Below are 17277 nucleotides of genomic sequence, written 5' to 3' on the forward strand. Positions count from 1 at the left end.
ATTGTTGTAAGATTCACATTTGTCCTTCCCCTGGGATGTTGGTATTGAAAAAATACAATAATTTACAGAATTTATGCAATATATATAGAGACAAATTAAAGATTAAATTTGTAAATTTTGATTTAAATCCAATTGTAAAAAAAGAAAAAGAAAAAGCGTTATAAGTTCAGCCCACCCAGCATGACGTGGCTATTTAAGTGACAGGCCCAAATGGATGTTTAAGTTCGGCCCAGCTCTTTGCCCCCTTAAAAAAAATCTCCATTTCGAGTGCCAGATGCATCACTTCCCTTTTGCCACCCGCTGACTAGGACCACACAATGAGTAGTTGAGTTAGAGTATGACACATCAGCCCATCGCGTACATTTTCTCCACTTAAATTTATTACCTTTGTTTTAATGGAAGAAAACTAATAAAACACAACTTTATTTTTAAAATTTTAAACAAATAAAAATTAAACCAGAGTTAGAATTATCATAAGTTATAACTTCTTTAATTTAAGAATTATGTGGATAATTACTGATTAAATACTGTTTTTACCTCATTTTGAATGATAATGAAAGCCTAGTAATTAAAACAAATTAACAAAAATAATATTTAAATTATTAAAAATACCTCGAGCACTTAAAAATGATTAAAAATAAAAATTTGAATTTCCCCATCCCAATTATAATTATTTTAAGAAGAAAATAGGAAAGGAAAAATAAATAAATAAAAAATGGGGTTGGCTTCCGAACCTGTATTTATTAAATTATGCCTCGGGACACGTACAGAAATACATTGAAATTTAATATGTTATTTATATTTATATATTATTAATACATTGAAATTTCTTTCCATTTCATCCGACTAGAAAAATCACTTCCTTTTAATATAGTTAAGCCAGACTATATATTCCCACTCCCTCCCTTTTCTTCGTCTTCTTCTCTCTCTCTCTCTCTCTCTCTCTTTCGCTCCCTATTTCTCTCCTCTGTAGGTCTCTCTGTTCCCTCTGTCGTTGTTCCGAGGGTCCGAGGGTTTCGTCGTTGCCTCAGATCTCGCCTTGCCTCGACTTCTGCTTATAGGCATCACGTATCTCTCTTCTTCTCTCTGTCTTTCCTCTGCTGTCTTGTTAGATCCGCGTGAGTTTTTGCTATCGAGCCATCATGGCGGCTGCCAGCGCTCCGATCACTATGAAGGAAGCCATGACGGTGTGTTTCCTCTTACCTTTTCTAAAATTTTGAATTATACACTCAGTAAGCTTAATTAGAAATGGTAATTGTGTTTTAGTCGATGTCGATGGATCTTTGATTGCTCAATTTTGTTCCGTGTTCGCATCCTTTGCTGCCTGCTTGATTTTTCGATTGAAGTTGTTTTTATTGTCTATCTCTTGTTGTAGTTGGCTCAGATCCGATACTGGTTCTGTTTAGATCTGCAACTTTGTGGTCTATCTTGCATTTGGTTATTCATTTCTGGCTTTTACTTTTCGTCTATCGAGTGCGCTAATTTTATTCCGGCCGCGAGATGGATTGTATACTAACTGATCGGGTTGTGTGATCTGATGACCTTTCAGCTTCCGAGCATTGGAATTAATCCACAATTCATCACGTTCACGCACGTGACAATGGAATCAGATAAATATATTTGCGTCCGAGAAACTGCACCGCAGAACAGTGTTGTTATCATTGATATGAACATGCCAATGCAGCCATTGAGGAGGCCTATAACTGCGGACTCAGCACTTATGAATCCTAATTCTAGAATATTGGCTTTGAAAGGTGTTGTATAATTATGCTGAGTTGATAATTTTCTGTTTTCAATTATTGTGGTTGTAGAAATGCCGATATAAGAAGTATAGGTTTTAGATTTTGAATAGATGATTTAATTTCGAATCCTTTGTCATCTGGGAAGATTTCCGCCAATGATTTTCTACAACATTCCATTGCTTAATGATGGCCAAGCTAGTGAGATTTAATTCAAATTCTGTCTAAATTGGGTTTGCTTGACCTAACATCTGCACGAGAAGATAATTTTACGTGCTCAACTTTCTACGTTTTTGAGTTCAACTGTCATACATGCCTTAAAAGGAGTTTCAAAAGTAGTGTGTATAAAATGTTATATATTGTGAGAAATAAGCATCCTTATACACAGTCACGTTCGTCTGGAAAGACAAGATTCAAACAACCATTTCTATTTGAAATATGCTGAACCACTTGAATTGAACTCACTCCATGCCAGCTTTATGTTTGTGAAAACAGAAATCCTCTTCTCTGACTCATGTGGCTCATTTTTTGATATAAGGTTTCTACCATTAGTCTGCGTTTATGTTTCTTTGCATTTTCTGTCACCTTTGTTGGACCTTACGTGTCTGTTTTGCACCATCATGTAGCTCAAGTCCAGGGATCAACTCAAGACCACCTACAAATATTCAACATTGAGATGAAGGCAAAAATGAAATCACATTTGATGCCTGAGCAGGTTGGAATTCCAATCTGTATTTTCAAATTGGAACTTTGAGATTGTTCCAGAGCATGATTTTCTCATTGAGATTCACAGTACGTGGCACTCATGAGTTTTCTTTGTTTATAGGTTGTCTTTTGGAAATGGATAACCCCTAAGACATTGGGCTTGGTCACACAAACTGCAGTATACCATTGGTCCATTGAAGGTTGGGAACATTTTCTATTTTCTTTTCAAGTAATCATCTCGGATATTAAACAATCTGTGTCATGGATTGTTCACTCATATTTGTCTTCACCCTTGTTTCTTGTAGGTGATTCTGAACCTGTGAAAGTGTTTGAGAGAACAGCCAATCTGGCTAACAATCAGATTATAAACTATCGGTGCGATCCTTCTGAAAAGTGGTTGGTTTTGATTGGGATTGCACCTGGTTCACCTGAGGTATGTTATCATTTTCTTAAAATTCCTGTTCTCCATGTAGATGGAACTTCTTTTTTTTTTTTAATACAAATTTGTACATACAAAAAATTTCTGAATGATCAAAATGCGAATGGAGAAGTTCTTTTTTCTTCCACACATGAAGGAAAAATAACACGGATAAAAATGCTGGATGCAACACATTTTGCTGGTACTGGTTAGGTCTGATTTTAGAATCAGGACTTGTAAGGATATGTAATATACAGTGGTGTAGTTGTGGGACTAAAGCAATACCAACTCTGTTTATGGCTTAGGCTTCATTATATAATAGTTTCCAAGCTGTGCTTCTTCCAGAAGCGAATTTGAAGACCATTCCAAGTGTTTTCGACCTTAGAACTTATTGGTTGTGGTTGCCACTCCAATTTCCTACTTGGCTGGTTGACCCACATCTTAGCCCTTTTGCCTTCTTCTTGAACATATATATGCATATATGGTGTGCTGAAATTTTATACTGCTTACATTTATTGTAATATGTAGAAATTATGATGCTTTTACAACTCTAGGGTTGATAGGTTTCCAATTTTCATTTTTCTATTTAAATAGAGGCCACAACTTGTGAAAGGGAATATGCAACTTTTCTCTGTGGAGCAGCAGAGAAGTCAAGCTCTTGAAGCACATGCTGCATCATTTGCTCAATTTAAAGTAAGAGGCTTTTTGGTCATGTACTTCTTATGTATTCTATGATTATTATTTTGCTTTATCTGTTTTTTTTCATTTGAACAGCTTCCTGGAAACGAGAACCCTTCTACTCTTATATCCTTTGCCACAAAGACACTCAATGCTGGACAGATCACTTCCAAGTTACATGTCATTGAACTTGGTGCCCAGCCAGGTTAGCTTGCTCTTATATATCCCATTTTGTTGTTTTCTTGGATTAATTTGTTGTGTAGTATTATGGATTGCTGGGTCAAGTTAACATTTGACCTAAAAATATTAGGTTTGGCTATTCTTTGACAGCACGTCATCGTTTTTTTGTTGTGTTCACAATTTTTCGTGTTGCAATTTGTTTTGCTAAAGTGTCTTTATGGCTGTCTGTAGATATAATCCCCATTCCCGGTTCTCATCATGTCAGATGTAAAATATCCTTATTGTAATCTCATCTTTCAAATCTGTCATGTGCCTGGTAGACTGTGATTTGATTTGTTTTCTTAAATGAGTTTGGATATGTAATGCTGTTACTGACCTGAACGATTATTCATGCACAATCCTATCTTGAAAATTGATCCATACTATTGAGTCTTTGAGCAAGAGATTGTAAGAAATCATCAAACAAAAACCTTGGAAGTGTCTGAGGATAGTACCGAAGAACCAAAGCATGTTGAAGTAGTTCTATGAAGCCTCGGGTAGTGACGTTCTTAGACTTTTGCGAACATCGTTGTTATAATACATTTTCTAAATGTAATATTCACAGGAAAACCATCATTTACAAAGAAGCAAGCAGATCTCTTCTTTCCCCCTGATTTTGCTGATGACTTTCCTGTGGCAATGCAGGTATTAAAAAGTTACTCACTTGGTTTTTGCAAGATTCTAGTAACCCTTTTTGTATTATTTTAGTGATATTTTTTCTAAATATATTTTTAAATTTTAAATTTTATTTATTTATTTACAGATCTCACACAAATATAATTTGATCTATGTGATCACCAAGCTTGGACTGTTATTTGTATACGACTTGGAGACAGCTGCTGCTGTATATAGAAATAGGATCAGCCCAGATCCTATATTTTTGACTGCAGAGGCTTCTTCAGTGGGAGGATTTTATGCTATAAACAGGAGGGGTCAGGTGTTACTGGCTACTGTCAATGAACAAACAATTATCTCCTTCGTCAGTGGCCAGGTATGATCATGCCAGAATTCCCTTCTCTTTTGGAATTATGTTTTTTTTTTTTTATTCTGTATTATATAATTGAGACTAATGAATTTTTTTGTTGTCTATGACAGTTGAACAATTTAGAGCTTGCTGTCAATCTTGCTAAAAGAGGAAATCTTCCTGGTGCTGAAAATCTGGTAAGCTTGCTGTATAAGCATAGTTCTTTTGAACCCACCATCGGTTAGTCTATCCATTAGTCAAATAGGAAAGTTGGGGGTGGTTAAAAGAACCTTGGAGAATCCAATAAAACCAAACAGCATAAAGTGGCGGTGTTGGGTTCAAATAGTTGGAACTTGTTTGACAGAGGTTGGTTACTTGGTACCTCTTTTTATTTTATTCCTACGTACAAAAATTTACAAATAATCAATTTAGAGTGTTGAAATGAGCATTAGTATTTCATGAAATGCTAATTTCTAGAATTAGAAGGAAGACTAGAAGTGATTTTAAAATTTTAAGTATCTAAATAAGATGATATATGTCAATCAGGTGTCAATTTTATTTATTTATATATTTTATATATTTGCTTTGAAATAATCTACTAGAATAGATCAACTTGTTTTGTCATGTGAAAGAGTTGAAAAATTTTCGTCTAAACTTTGCTTTGTTCTTATTTTGCTTCACATTTATAATCTATGCCGTTGATTACCATTCATGCCACTCTTAAAAACTTTTGGGTGGTTGATACATTCTTCCACAACTTTCACAGGTTGTCCAGCGTTTCCAAGAACTTTTTGCTCAAACAAAGTACAAAGAAGCAGCCGAATTGGCTGCTGAGTCTCCTCAAGGGATCCTCCGTACACCAGATACTGTTGCAAAATTTCAGGCATTTTTCTTTCCCTTCTCTTTTCTTCCAGGTTGGTCATGATTATGACCTTTGTAGGTGTCATATTATGCTGTTTGTCTTTCCCTATTTTATTTGGTTTTGATATCTGAAAGCAACTTGCACTTTCTCTTTCGCATATATCTATATTTCTATTTGCTTTGTTTACTTCCTATCTTTCTCCATGGGCGATGGTGTTTTTTTCCTCTCCTTTTCTTTGAGGTATTAAATTGCTAAACAGTTAGTATAGCATAGTATTAGTGAAAATCAATGTTAGTAATTGGAGTATCTTTTCCCCTTGTATGAAACTAGATTTGGAAGACACTGTAACAAGAAAAATTGTATCCATGATGATGGTTGTGGGGACACCTTGAGGAAGTTTCTTTTTCATTTCTGAACTATACCATTGGCTTGTATTAATTATTGTATTAATTAAATGATGCAGAGTGTGCCGGTGCAAACTGGTCAAACACCACCTCTACTGCAGTATTTTGGAACTTTATTAACGAGAGGAAAGCTGAATGCATTTGAGTCATTGGAACTATCTCGTTTAGTTGTAAACCAGAACAAGAAGAACCTCTTGGAAAATTGGTTGGCTGATGACAAGTTGGAATGCAGTGAGGAACTAGGAGATCTTGTGAAGGTTTGATGTCCTCATTTTATTGAAGTCTCTTTTTTCTTGTTTCAGGGTTAAAAATTAACTACTCTTGCTTATTAATTCATGTGTTGTGTAGACTGTGGACAATGACCTGGCTTTGAAAATCTATATCAAAGCCAGAGCGACGCCAAAGGTAGTTGCTGCCTTTGCTGAGCGGAGGGAATTTGACAAGATCCTTATATATTCGAAACAGGTAAAGAAAGGTCTTTTCTCAGTTTAATATGCAGAATTATCCCTTATCATTCTTCAGAATTTCATTAATTCCTAAAGTTAGTCCTATTCTGATTTATCTTTATTATTGCTCTTTGTTCTGTTTATCTAAAATTAGTCGAGTATCTTACCATTATAGTTGCGCTCTCTGTTTCTCCCTCTCTCTACATTAGTAATGATGGCAATTATGTTTTTAAAACTTTCTTTACTACAGTTCGGTTTTATAGTGTTATTTATTTAATTATTCTTCTGAAGGTATTTGGACCATGACTGTTTTGAACAATAAACCATACTTCTCTTATCATTAGATTTTCCACATGTAGTTCTTGCAAGAATTGTTATGGAAGTTTTTCTTTGTTATAGGTTGGATACACACCGGACTACTTATTCCTTTTGCAAACAATTCTCCGAACGGATCCCCAGGTATGCAGATTCATAGTTAAAACCCTTGTTAACTCATATATTTAATTGATATCTGGTCCTATATAAAAAGGGAAAAAAAAAATACGACCTCCAGGGGCAGCCACGTCGGCAAGGGATTGAGGTCTCTTGGTCGACGGGCTTAGAGGTCCCACACTCAAACCTTCGGTGAGCTTAATACCAAAAACCAGGCGGAGCCTGGAGCTGGAGCAGGTGCTCCTAGTTATTGGAGAGCAAGGCTTAGTTATCAGGCGAAAGAGAAATTAAAAAAAAAAAAAAAAAAAAAAAAAAAAAAAACTGTCATGAATTAGTATGGAGGTTCCCTCCTCCCATTTGTTTTGGGAGACTGAGAATTTATTTTCCTGATCTGTAGGGAGCAGTTAACTTTGCATTGATGATGTCACAAATGGAAGGAGGTTGCCCTGTTGACTACAATACAATAACTGATCTTTTTCTTCAGGTTTGTTATATCTTCGCAATGTTTTAGCTAGGAATTTTAATTGTGATTGATAGTGCTACCATGTTTCTCATCTTTTTTTTTTTCCGTGCATCATTAAAAAATGCCGAGTATTTTTTTAGCTTTACATTTTGTTGTATTACAACTATTTGTATGAATGGGTCGTTACATGTGATTCTTATAATTCTTACAATAAGGTTCCTGCTTTGATTTTTCCCAGAGGAATTTGATTCGTGAGGCTACTGCTTTCCTGTTAGATGTTTTGAAGCCAAATCTACCTGAGCATGCTTTCCTCCAGACAAAGGTTTTTTCCTTCACCTTTCTTAATTAACAACCACTTATACCTGCTGATGGCATTATTAAAACTCTGTCTATTGATTTTTGTTGCACAGGTCCTAGAGATCAATCTTGTAACTTTTCCAAATGTAGCTGATGCCATATTGGCTAACGGAATGTTTAGTCATTATGATAGACCTCGAATTGCCCAACTTTGTGAAAAGGCTGGGCTTTACGTGCGAGCTTTGCAGGTAGGACTACTTTTAGCAATGCAATCTCTTCTCCAATTCTATTATACTGCTATAATCTTTATGGACTTAAGCTAGGTTTATTGTTAATTCTACCTGCTTGCAGCATTATACAGAGCTACCAGATATTAAACGAATCATTGTGAACACACATGCTATTGAGCCACAGGTTTGTCTAGTTATTTGTTGTATCTCTTATCTACTACCAGGAGTACGTATATTCGATCTTACATTTGGTTATCTGCAGTCACTTGTAGAATTTTTTGGTACCTTGTCTCGTGAGTGGGCTTTGGAGTGTATGAAGGACCTTTTGCTTGTCAATCTCAGAGGCAACCTTCAGATTATTGTGCAGGTAAACTAGCCATCTTTCCATTTCTTTTTTAATGTTTGTTTAATTTAAGGGGGTGTTAGCATAGCAAAGCAAAATTAACAGTTAAGATTCTGATGTTTATTTGTACAGGTTGCAAAGGAATATTGTGAACAGTTGGGGGTTGATGCGTGCATAAAACTTTTTGAACAATTTAAGTCATATGAGGGCTTGTACTTTTTCTTGGGGTCATATTTGAGTTCGAGGTAATTTTTCTAGTTAGAAATAATACTATGGGAGGTTGTTTATGGTTTTATGATTTAATTTTAAAATTTTCTTTTTAAAATTTTCTGGTACAGTGAGGATCCTGACATTCACTTCAAGTACATTGAGGCTGCTGCAAAAACAGGACAGATTAAGGAGGTCGAACGTGTAACAAGAGAATCAAACTTCTATGATGCAGAGAAAACCAAGAACTTTTTAATGGAAGCTAAGCTTCCTGATGCACGTCCTTTAATTAATGTGTGTGACCGGTTTGGATTTGTTCCAGATCTCACACATTACCTTTACACCAATAACATGCTCCGCTACATTGAAGGCTATGTTCAAAAGGTATGTATCATTTTTAGTTTGGTTCATTTTCCATCTTTCCATTTTGATTAAAATAATTATATCAAGGTTATTGCTGTTTAAATCAAATTTGATGGCATAATTTGGTAGGTGAACCCTGGGAATGCACCTTTAGTTGTGGGCCAGCTGCTGGATGATGAGTGTCCTGAAGATTTCATTAAAGGATTGATTCTCTCAGTAAGATCTTTGCTTCCTGTGGAGCCCCTAGTGGATGAATGTGAAAAAAGGTGGTGTTTCCGATGCCTTTTTCCTTATTTACTTGTCTCTTAATAGATTTTTTCTCTGTATGGGTCATATACAATCACGAGATCTGATAAATTTATTTGATTCAGAAATCGGTTGCGGTTACTTACTCAATTTTTGGAGCATCTGGTGAGTGAGGGAAGTCAGGATGTCCATGTGCATAATGCTCTGGGTAAAATAATTATTGATAGCAACAATAATCCAGAGCACTTCCTCACCACCAATCCGTACTATGATTCCCGTGTTGTGGGTAAATATTGTGAAAAACGTGATCCCACTTTAGCTGTTGTGGCCTATCGACGTGGACAGTGTGATGATGAGCTTATTAATGTTACAAACAAGAACTCATTGTTCAAACTGCAAGCAAGGTTAGTGATATATTAGAAAATTTTAATTGTTTATCTAGGTTAGATGCATTATCAGCAATATGATTTACTCCGAACTGTCATGCAGATATGTGGTTGAGAGGATGGATGGTGATCTCTGGGAGAATGTTCTTAACCCTGAAAATGAATATAGAAGGCAGCTCATTGATCAAGTTGTATCAACAGCCTTGCCAGAAAGCAAGAGTCCAGAGCAAGTTTCAGCTGCTGTTAAGGCTTTTATGACAGCAGACCTGCCACACGAGTTAATTGAACTTCTCGAAAAGATTGTCCTTCAAAACTCTGCATTTAGTGGAAACTTTAATCTGCAAAATCTGCTTATATTGACAGCCATCAAGGCAGATCCTTCCAGAGTTATGGACTACATTAACAGACTGGATAATTTTGATGGACCTGCAGTCGGTGAAGTGGCTGTGGAGGCACAGCTGTATGAAGAGGCATTTGCAATTTTCAAGAAGTTCAACTTGAATGTGCAAGCTGTCAACGTCTTGTTGGATAACATTCGAAGTATTGAAAGAGCTGTAGAGTTTGCATTCCGGGTCGAAGAAGATGCAGTTTGGAGCCAGGTTGCAAAGGCTCAACTAAGGGAAGGATTGGTGAGCGATGCTATTGAGTCTTTTATCCGTGCAGATGATGCCACTCAATTTCTGGAAGTCATTCGTGCCGCTGAGGATGCAAATGTGTATCATGACCTAGTTAGGTACCTTTTGATGGTTAGGGAGAAGTCTAAAGAACCCAAGGTGGACAGTGAGCTCATATATGCCTATGCTAAAATTGATCGGTTGACTGAGATTGAAGAATTTATTCTCATGCCAAATGTGGCTAATCTTCAAAATGTTGGCGATCGGTTGTATGATGAAGCCTTATATGAGGCTGCTAAAATTATATTTGGCTTCATATCTAACTGGGCCAAGTTGGCTGTCACTCTTGTAAAACTGAAACAGTTCCAAGGTGCTGTTGATGCAGCACGAAAAGCAAACAGTGCAAAGACATGGAAGGAAGTGTGCTTTTCTTGTGTTGATGCTGAAGAATTCCGCTTGGCACAAATATGTGGTCTTAACATTATTATCCAGGTGAGCATTACAATCAAATTCAACCTGCTTAATTTTTGCTATCTCTCATCTCCTCATTTTATTTTACTTTTACCTCTTAGGATGTGCCTGTGTACAAAGATGTAAAAACCAATATCTATTTTGAATTCCTTGGGATGCTGTTTTTTATATGCTTATGTTTCCCCCTTACTGTATTGTGATGTGACTTGGTAATTGATTAACCATCCTGTGGTGCCTCAATGAATAGGTGGATGATCTGGAGGAGGTCAGTGAATATTATCAGAATAGAGGATGTTTCAATGAATTAATCTCTCTAATGGAGAGTGGACTGGGGCTTGAGCGTGCTCATATGGGTATCTTCACTGAGTTGGGAGTTTTGTATGCTAGATACCGCCACGAGAAGCTTATGGAGCATATCAAACTTTTCTCAACTCGGCTGAATATTCCCAAGCTTATACGAGCTTGTGATGAACAGCAGCATTGGAAGGAACTTACCTATTTGTATATCCAGTATGATGAATTTGATAATGCTGCAACTACCATCATGAATCATTCTCCCGAAGCATGGGATCACATGCAGTTTAAAGATGTTGCTGTCAAAGTTGCTAATGTGGAATTGTATTACAAGGCTGTGCATTTCTACTTGCAAGAGCATCCTGATCTTATTAACGATCTTCTTAATGTGCTTGCACTTCGTGTAGACCACACACGAGTTGTTGATATTATGAGGAAGGTTATACTTCGGAGCCCTTTTTTTTTTTTCTTACACTGATTCCTTACTTTGGTAGTCGTCTTGGCTCTTGATGCTGAGTGCATTCCTTTCTCTTGGATATTAGGCTGGTCACTTGTTGCTTGTGAAGCCATACATGATTGCAGTTCAGAGCAACAATGTGTCTGCTGTGAATGAGGCCTTGAATGGAATATATGTTGAGGAGGAAGACTATGATAGATTGCGCGAATCAACTGATTTGCACGATAATTTTGATCAAATAGGTCTTGCACAGAAGGTGAGTGATGTTTTCCAGTTGGATGAGTTATAAATCTTGTTGCAAAAATTTAATGATGTGCTTTTGTGCAGATCGAGAAGCATGAGTTACTTGAAATGAGACGTGTTGCAGCCTACATATACAAAAAAGCCGGAAGATGGAAGCAATCCATTGCCTTGTCAAAGAAAGACAATCTCTACAAGGATGCAATGGAGACAGCATCCCAATCTGGTGACCGTGAACTTGCCGAGGAGTTGCTTGTTTACTTCATCGAACAAGTATGTTTGATATTTTTTGTTGTTTTCTTATAAAAAAAAAATATTTTTTGTTGTTTAAACAAGCATGCTCAGCATTTTGACGCAAAATTTTGAAATATTGAATGTTAAATTGCTAAGAGTGATGGAGCCACAAGGTTAAAGTAATTGCAGATCCAATAATTGAAAACTGTGTCAGCGTTCTAATGTTCTCGCTGGATGTGAAACAAAGCTCTTTATTATTTTATTTTATTTATTTATTTTTTTGGACTTACCTGGATCTAAAATTTTCATTACAAGATCCACAATTTGAATAACAGAAGATCCAATTTTTACAATTGGGTCAAATAGATTAAATTCTTGTATCTGGGATGCGGGTAAAAGCACTTCCTTTATTTCTTGTGTGAACATGGGTTGCTTGGTGCTTTTGGTTGAGGTGGCCTTGATCTCATATATAATTTCTTGCTTTTTAGCTCTGCTATGTATGTAGCATTTTCTATACTCAGAAAGTCGGCAAATGAAATTAGTTTTAATCTTTTTATAAATGGTTTCTGTGCAGGGAAAGAAGGAATGCTTTGCTTCATGCCTCTTTGTTTGTTATGACTTGATTCGGGCAGATGTTGCTCTTGAACTTGCCTGGGTCAACAACATGATCGACTTTGCTTTCCCATACCTGTTGCAGGTGACTTCTCTTAATTCATACCACTTTTTATTATCCAGGTTTATTAGTAGGACTTTAAATCTGAAGATTCTTTGGTTTCCACCAATGTTTTCTGGGAACTTTGGAACTTGGAAATTGATCTTCCAAGTTAAGCCGTTAGCTGTCTTCCTCCTAGCATATCTGGGGTGTTTGGCTCACAGTTCTTGTTTGTGTAACCTAGGGTTAAAGAGTCAAGTCTATGTTTGGATAGGAAGTTTTCATATTCTGGCCTATGAGCTTACAAATCTCACATTCTAAACTTATAGTATACCAAGTTAGAAAACTATACTTGGGAAATTTACCTGTTATTATACCTCATATTATAACTTTCATCAATGAAATTGTTTTTTTTATTAAAAAAAAAAAAACTCATTAACTTTAATTGATCATAAACCCGTAAATCAAATACAAATACAGACAACACCAAACCCTAGTTTCTAACTCATTCTATTGCACAACATAAATGACACAAACCTAGACTTCCAACACCAAGCTTAAAAAAATTGAGGCTTATTTAGAACCTTGACCTAACATACCTTCGGAAACTATCCACAAATGCTTGTTGCTCAGCTAAGTTAAGTTAGATCTTACAGATTTCTTGTGGCCTTTGTCATGGGTTAGTCTTCATTGTTAAAAAAAATATGATTATCTACATAACATAGTAGTATGTGACCTGCTGAAATTTTTTCTTTATATTGCAGTTTATCAGAGAATATACCGGAAAGGTTGATGAACTTGTGAAGGACAAGATTGAGGCTCAGAAAGAAGTCAAGGCCAAAGAGAAGGAAGAGAAGGACGTTATTGCTCAGCAGGTAAATCCCTCAGTTTTTGTGTCAGGCTCTTATCAATTTGTTGCCCCTTTGCATCATCCCAGCTGTTCAATGTTTCTTTCTGTATTCTGATTGTGAGCTTCAACCGCAGAACATGTATGCTCAGTTGCTGCCTCTTGCTTTGCCTGCACCGCCAATGCCTGGTATGGGAGGGGGACCAGGAATGCCAGGCTTTGCGCCTCCACCACCACCAATGGGTGGATTGGGAATGCCACCAATGCCACCTTTCGGCATGCCACCGATGGGTAGCAGCTATTAAAAAAATAGAAAACCCTAGTAAAAAAATGCGGGAATCGACCATAGATTCTAGGGAGAGTTGAACCCTGCAACAAATGGGGGGCTTTTCTTACTTTAATTTTATGCTTCTCCCCCACTTCTTCTACGGGTGAATAATTCTCGAATTTTTGTCGTTCTGTTCCTGTGTTATAGTGTTGTGGACTTGTCTTGTAATATTCTTTTCTTAGTGCAGGCATTTTTTTGGATGCTGGGCAGCAACCTGAGGGTTCTGTATTTTAAGATTTTTTTTTTTTTTTTCTCCTCCATTGTAGCCTGGCCTTTCATTAGGAAATGCTGCTTTAAATGATGATAAAAACCAAATCCATAGATTTTCGTTTTTCCTAAAGTTCCTTCCCCGGCCCCTCTATTGCTGATGGATATACTTTAGTTCTTGTTTGGTTACCGTGTTTCATCGGTCTTCTTTGAGTGATGCTTTTCCTTTCGTACCACTTCTGCTGTGAATGATTCTTTCAATCAACTTTGAGGGTTGAAAATTATGAGTTTATTATAACTTTAGGGTCTTCCGAGCTGTATCGGTTTTAAGATTCTGCTTTATGATTGAATCTATGGAGGTAATGTAATTTGAGTTTTGCAACTACCATCTTCTTTTGGATGTCTCCGAATTCAGTTGTAGTTAACATCATGATGCCTTAGCACTACTGTATGGACGTTTTCTTGGAAATTTTAGTTTAGCCAGTGTTCTCGCCTTTAAATAGATGCACATGCGGGTAGTTGCAAGTAGACCAGGGTCCACTAACTTCCAAGTTTTTAACCCGATTGTGTACGTCTAGGAACAAACAGTGAATTGTTCTGAATTGATAGAACTTTTTGATAATCTAAACTTATGAGAGAGAGAGAGAGAGAGAGAGAGAGTCGTATGGTTCACATAAGTTGTAGATAGTTGCGGCTGCGAAGGAGATGTCAATTATATGGTGGACAGGAACACGTTGATGGAGTTATATTATTATTATTATGATTTGGCACATTTTTCTCGTATGTCTGTTGCCGACGAAATTATTCGTCTCAACCCAATCCCCATCCACACACCACACTCTCTTCTCATCTACCTGAAGCAACCCCCCACACTCGTCTTCTCTTCAAATTAGTGCAAAAAGACGGGAAATTATGGCCCCCACATGATTTTGAGATGGGACTTTTGCAATTTCAAGTAGTTGATCAGAAGTCGTATCAATCTTTAATACATTCAATTACATGGTTTGTGCAAAACGGGGCCCTACATTATGGCCCCCCTTTTTGCATTGCAGTTCAAGCTTTGTTGTTGTTTCCTTCTTCTGTCAAGAAAGACCACCGATTTCTTTCTGAACAAGCCGCTAAGGTAAGGCTCTCTCTCTCTCTCTCTCTCTCTCTCTCTCCTTGGGAGTCCTACTCAGGCGAAGATGCTTTAGTTGGTAAAGTTGTTTGAGGGTTTCTTTTTTCCCTCTTTCTAATCTTTTACACGACTGTAACTGTTAACAGGCACATCCACAAAGCTACATGAAATGTTGCCTACAAAAAGATGCATAAGTTACTTGGAAACATGGAGGACCTGTTGGTATGGAGTGTAAAGTGCTGGGCTCCATTTTCAGCCTCCATAATGGAAATATTCAGTATTATATCCTGAAACTCTCAGTCTTGGTTGTTTTTCTATTTTTATGTCTCGAGATATTCTTTTCATAATAAATCTGTATGACCTTATCTTGGAAGGGGAAGAGAAAAAAAGATCCTATGTTTAAAGACACAGTACCGTGAATTTTAGAGTAGTAAAGTGATAGTGTATAGATAGGATTGTAAGGGAAAGGAGATTTTTTGACGCAAACCCATAAAAGAACTTGCCATAAGTCCAAATGGGTCGGAGTTGATTCTGTATGGAGATGGAAATTTTCTGTGATAGTTCATCCCAAAATCAAAGATCCTTTGGATCTGCCTCTGTTTCCAGGGCAATATGGGATTGGGATCTCTCGTTAGATACAACAATTAGTCGAGTTCCCTGGTGTGCTCTGTTTATGGCTATGTTTCATTTTTTTTCTTTGCTGAAAACAATGATTTAAATTTGGTAGGTAATGGTTTTACATAAGGACAATCTTTAATTGATCAGATCGTGGAGGCTTAGCTTTATCAAAGGGAAAAACGGAAGCTTCAAACTGAAACGACAGCCATACACAGCCAAAAATGATTTTCGGTTTGACGAATTAAAGGCTATTGGACATCACACCAATCACCATCAAGATATAAAGATCACACACACTATTATTATTGTTGTTGTTATTAGTGCAATCAACAGTAGCTCTCCAGATGCAACCATAAAAACTAAACTTTGAGACGGATTTAAGAAGACTGGCCCTGCCTCCCCTTCTGCATCAGTTATGGAGGATAACTGGGATAAGCCTGAGGGGCTAGATTCAAGCCCTGAACCTTCTCTGCGTCTTCCATGGATGATTAATCCTCAGCTTTCAAGCTCAACAGAGCTTCGGATTGATGGGTTCCCTTCGTTTTTGACTCCAGTAGAAGGAATTATTGGTGAAGACAAAGCAGCTTCTGCTTCCAAGAGCCATAGCCAAGCGGAAAAGAGGCGTAGGGACAGGATCAATGCTCAGCTTGCAACCCTTCGGAAACTCATTCCCAAATCTGATAAGGTACTCTTCTCTCTCTCTCTCTCTCTACCTTTCTCTTTCTAACTGGGATGACCAGAAACACTGAACATAGCAAAAAGCATCTACTTTTCCATTCTCCTAGTTGATAACAGATCCCATGCTCAGAGACTCATCTTCTTTGTTTGTTTGTATGGCAGATGGATAAGGCAGCTCTGTTGGGAAGCGCGATCGATCAAGTGAAAGATCTGAAGCGAAAAGCAATGGAAGCCAGCAAGAACATGACAGTTCCAACGGACATGGATGAAGTAACTATCGACTCCACCATGGTTGAAGACCACAGCAGGAACAATATTGAGATAAAGGTATCAGTGAGCTGCGACGATCGACCAGAACTGTTCACAGAGCTCATCCAAGTGATCAAAGGGCTGAGGCTCACCACAATAAGGGCTGATATGGCTAGTGTTGGTGGCCGCATTAAAAGCATACTTGTCCTTGGCAATAAAGATGGTGAAAAAAGTGTCTGCTTAAACACTGTTCAGCAGTCTCTTAAATTGGTTTTAAGTCGATTGTCATCGTCGTCGAGTGCTTCGACCTATCGTATTAGAAGTAAACGTCAGAGGTTCTTCCTCCCTTCTCATTATTCCCAGTAGTCTTTCTTCTTCTTCAATAATTTAGTTGGGAACACCCCACACCGGCTCTATTGAGTGACAGTGATGCTACAATAATACAATCACAATGGATTGAACAAAAGATTAAGAGATTAAAAACCAGAGCCTCACGAAGAAAGATTATGGAGAATTGAAGCTGTGGAAGCAAAGCAACAACCGTCTCTCACGTGAAAAGAGGGAGCTTTGCAGTTGACACGCCGCCGATATAGCACATTCTCAGTCTCATAGAGTTCATTATTTCTTGTAGCAATGCAGATAGCTATTTCTTGAGGACATATCAGTAAACAAATCCAAAACTCTACTTTGATCGAAGATGAGATGTGTACGTAGATGATCGACAAGGAAAACGTTACATTTGGATTGAACATCACTATAAAATTTAAAATTGAAATGAACTTCATGTCTTTATCATCATCTGATAAAAAAATGGTAGAAAAGAGATTAGCATACCACGCTTTGTTTCACTTGTTATGTTTACAAACGTA

The 17277-nt window shown here is 37.2% G+C and overlaps 2 protein-coding genes across 3 annotated transcripts; both read left to right on the plus strand.

Moving 5' to 3' along the window:
* Positions 1-895: 895 nt before the first annotated feature.
* On the plus strand, positions 896-13873 carry LOC111444789 (clathrin heavy chain 1-like). Of its 2 annotated transcripts, XM_023082838.1 has the most exons (30): positions 898-1187; positions 1550-1754; positions 2366-2454; positions 2566-2644; positions 2750-2877; positions 3457-3555; positions 3637-3745; positions 4325-4404; positions 4523-4750; positions 4855-4920; positions 5490-5606; positions 6049-6246; positions 6338-6454; positions 6835-6894; positions 7265-7351; positions 7569-7652; positions 7741-7875; positions 7979-8041; positions 8120-8224; positions 8333-8445; positions 8539-8791; positions 8900-9036; positions 9142-9420; positions 9506-10508; positions 10735-11220; positions 11324-11494; positions 11566-11751; positions 12287-12409; positions 13129-13239; positions 13349-13873. In XM_023082838.1, the coding sequence occupies exons 1-30, from the start codon at positions 1143-1145 to the stop codon at positions 13514-13516; spliced, it is 5124 nt and encodes a 1707-aa protein (XP_022938606.1). In that variant the 5' UTR covers positions 898-1142; the 3' UTR covers positions 13517-13873. The 2 variants fall into 2 exon arrangements, with proteins under 2 accessions (XP_022938605.1, XP_022938606.1); XM_023082837.1 differs by having other exon boundaries at positions 896-1187; positions 7979-8224.
* Positions 13874-14768: 895 nt separating this feature from the next.
* Positions 14769-17183, plus strand: LOC111445498 (transcription factor bHLH51-like). Its single transcript, XM_023083915.1, has 4 exons — positions 14769-14869; positions 15010-15140; positions 15629-16166; positions 16322-17183. Exons 3-4 carry the CDS (start codon positions 15897-15899, stop codon positions 16772-16774), a joined length of 723 nt encoding a protein of 240 aa, XP_022939683.1. The 5' UTR covers positions 14769-14869; positions 15010-15140; positions 15629-15896; the 3' UTR covers positions 16775-17183.
* Positions 17184-17277: the final 94 nt, after the last annotated feature.

Source organism: Cucurbita moschata, unplaced genomic scaffold (assembly GCF_002738365.1).
Source record: "Cucurbita moschata cultivar Rifu unplaced genomic scaffold, Cmos_1.0 Cmo_Scf00007, whole genome shotgun sequence".
NCBI classification, from domain to species: domain Eukaryota; kingdom Viridiplantae; phylum Streptophyta; class Magnoliopsida; order Cucurbitales; family Cucurbitaceae; genus Cucurbita; species Cucurbita moschata.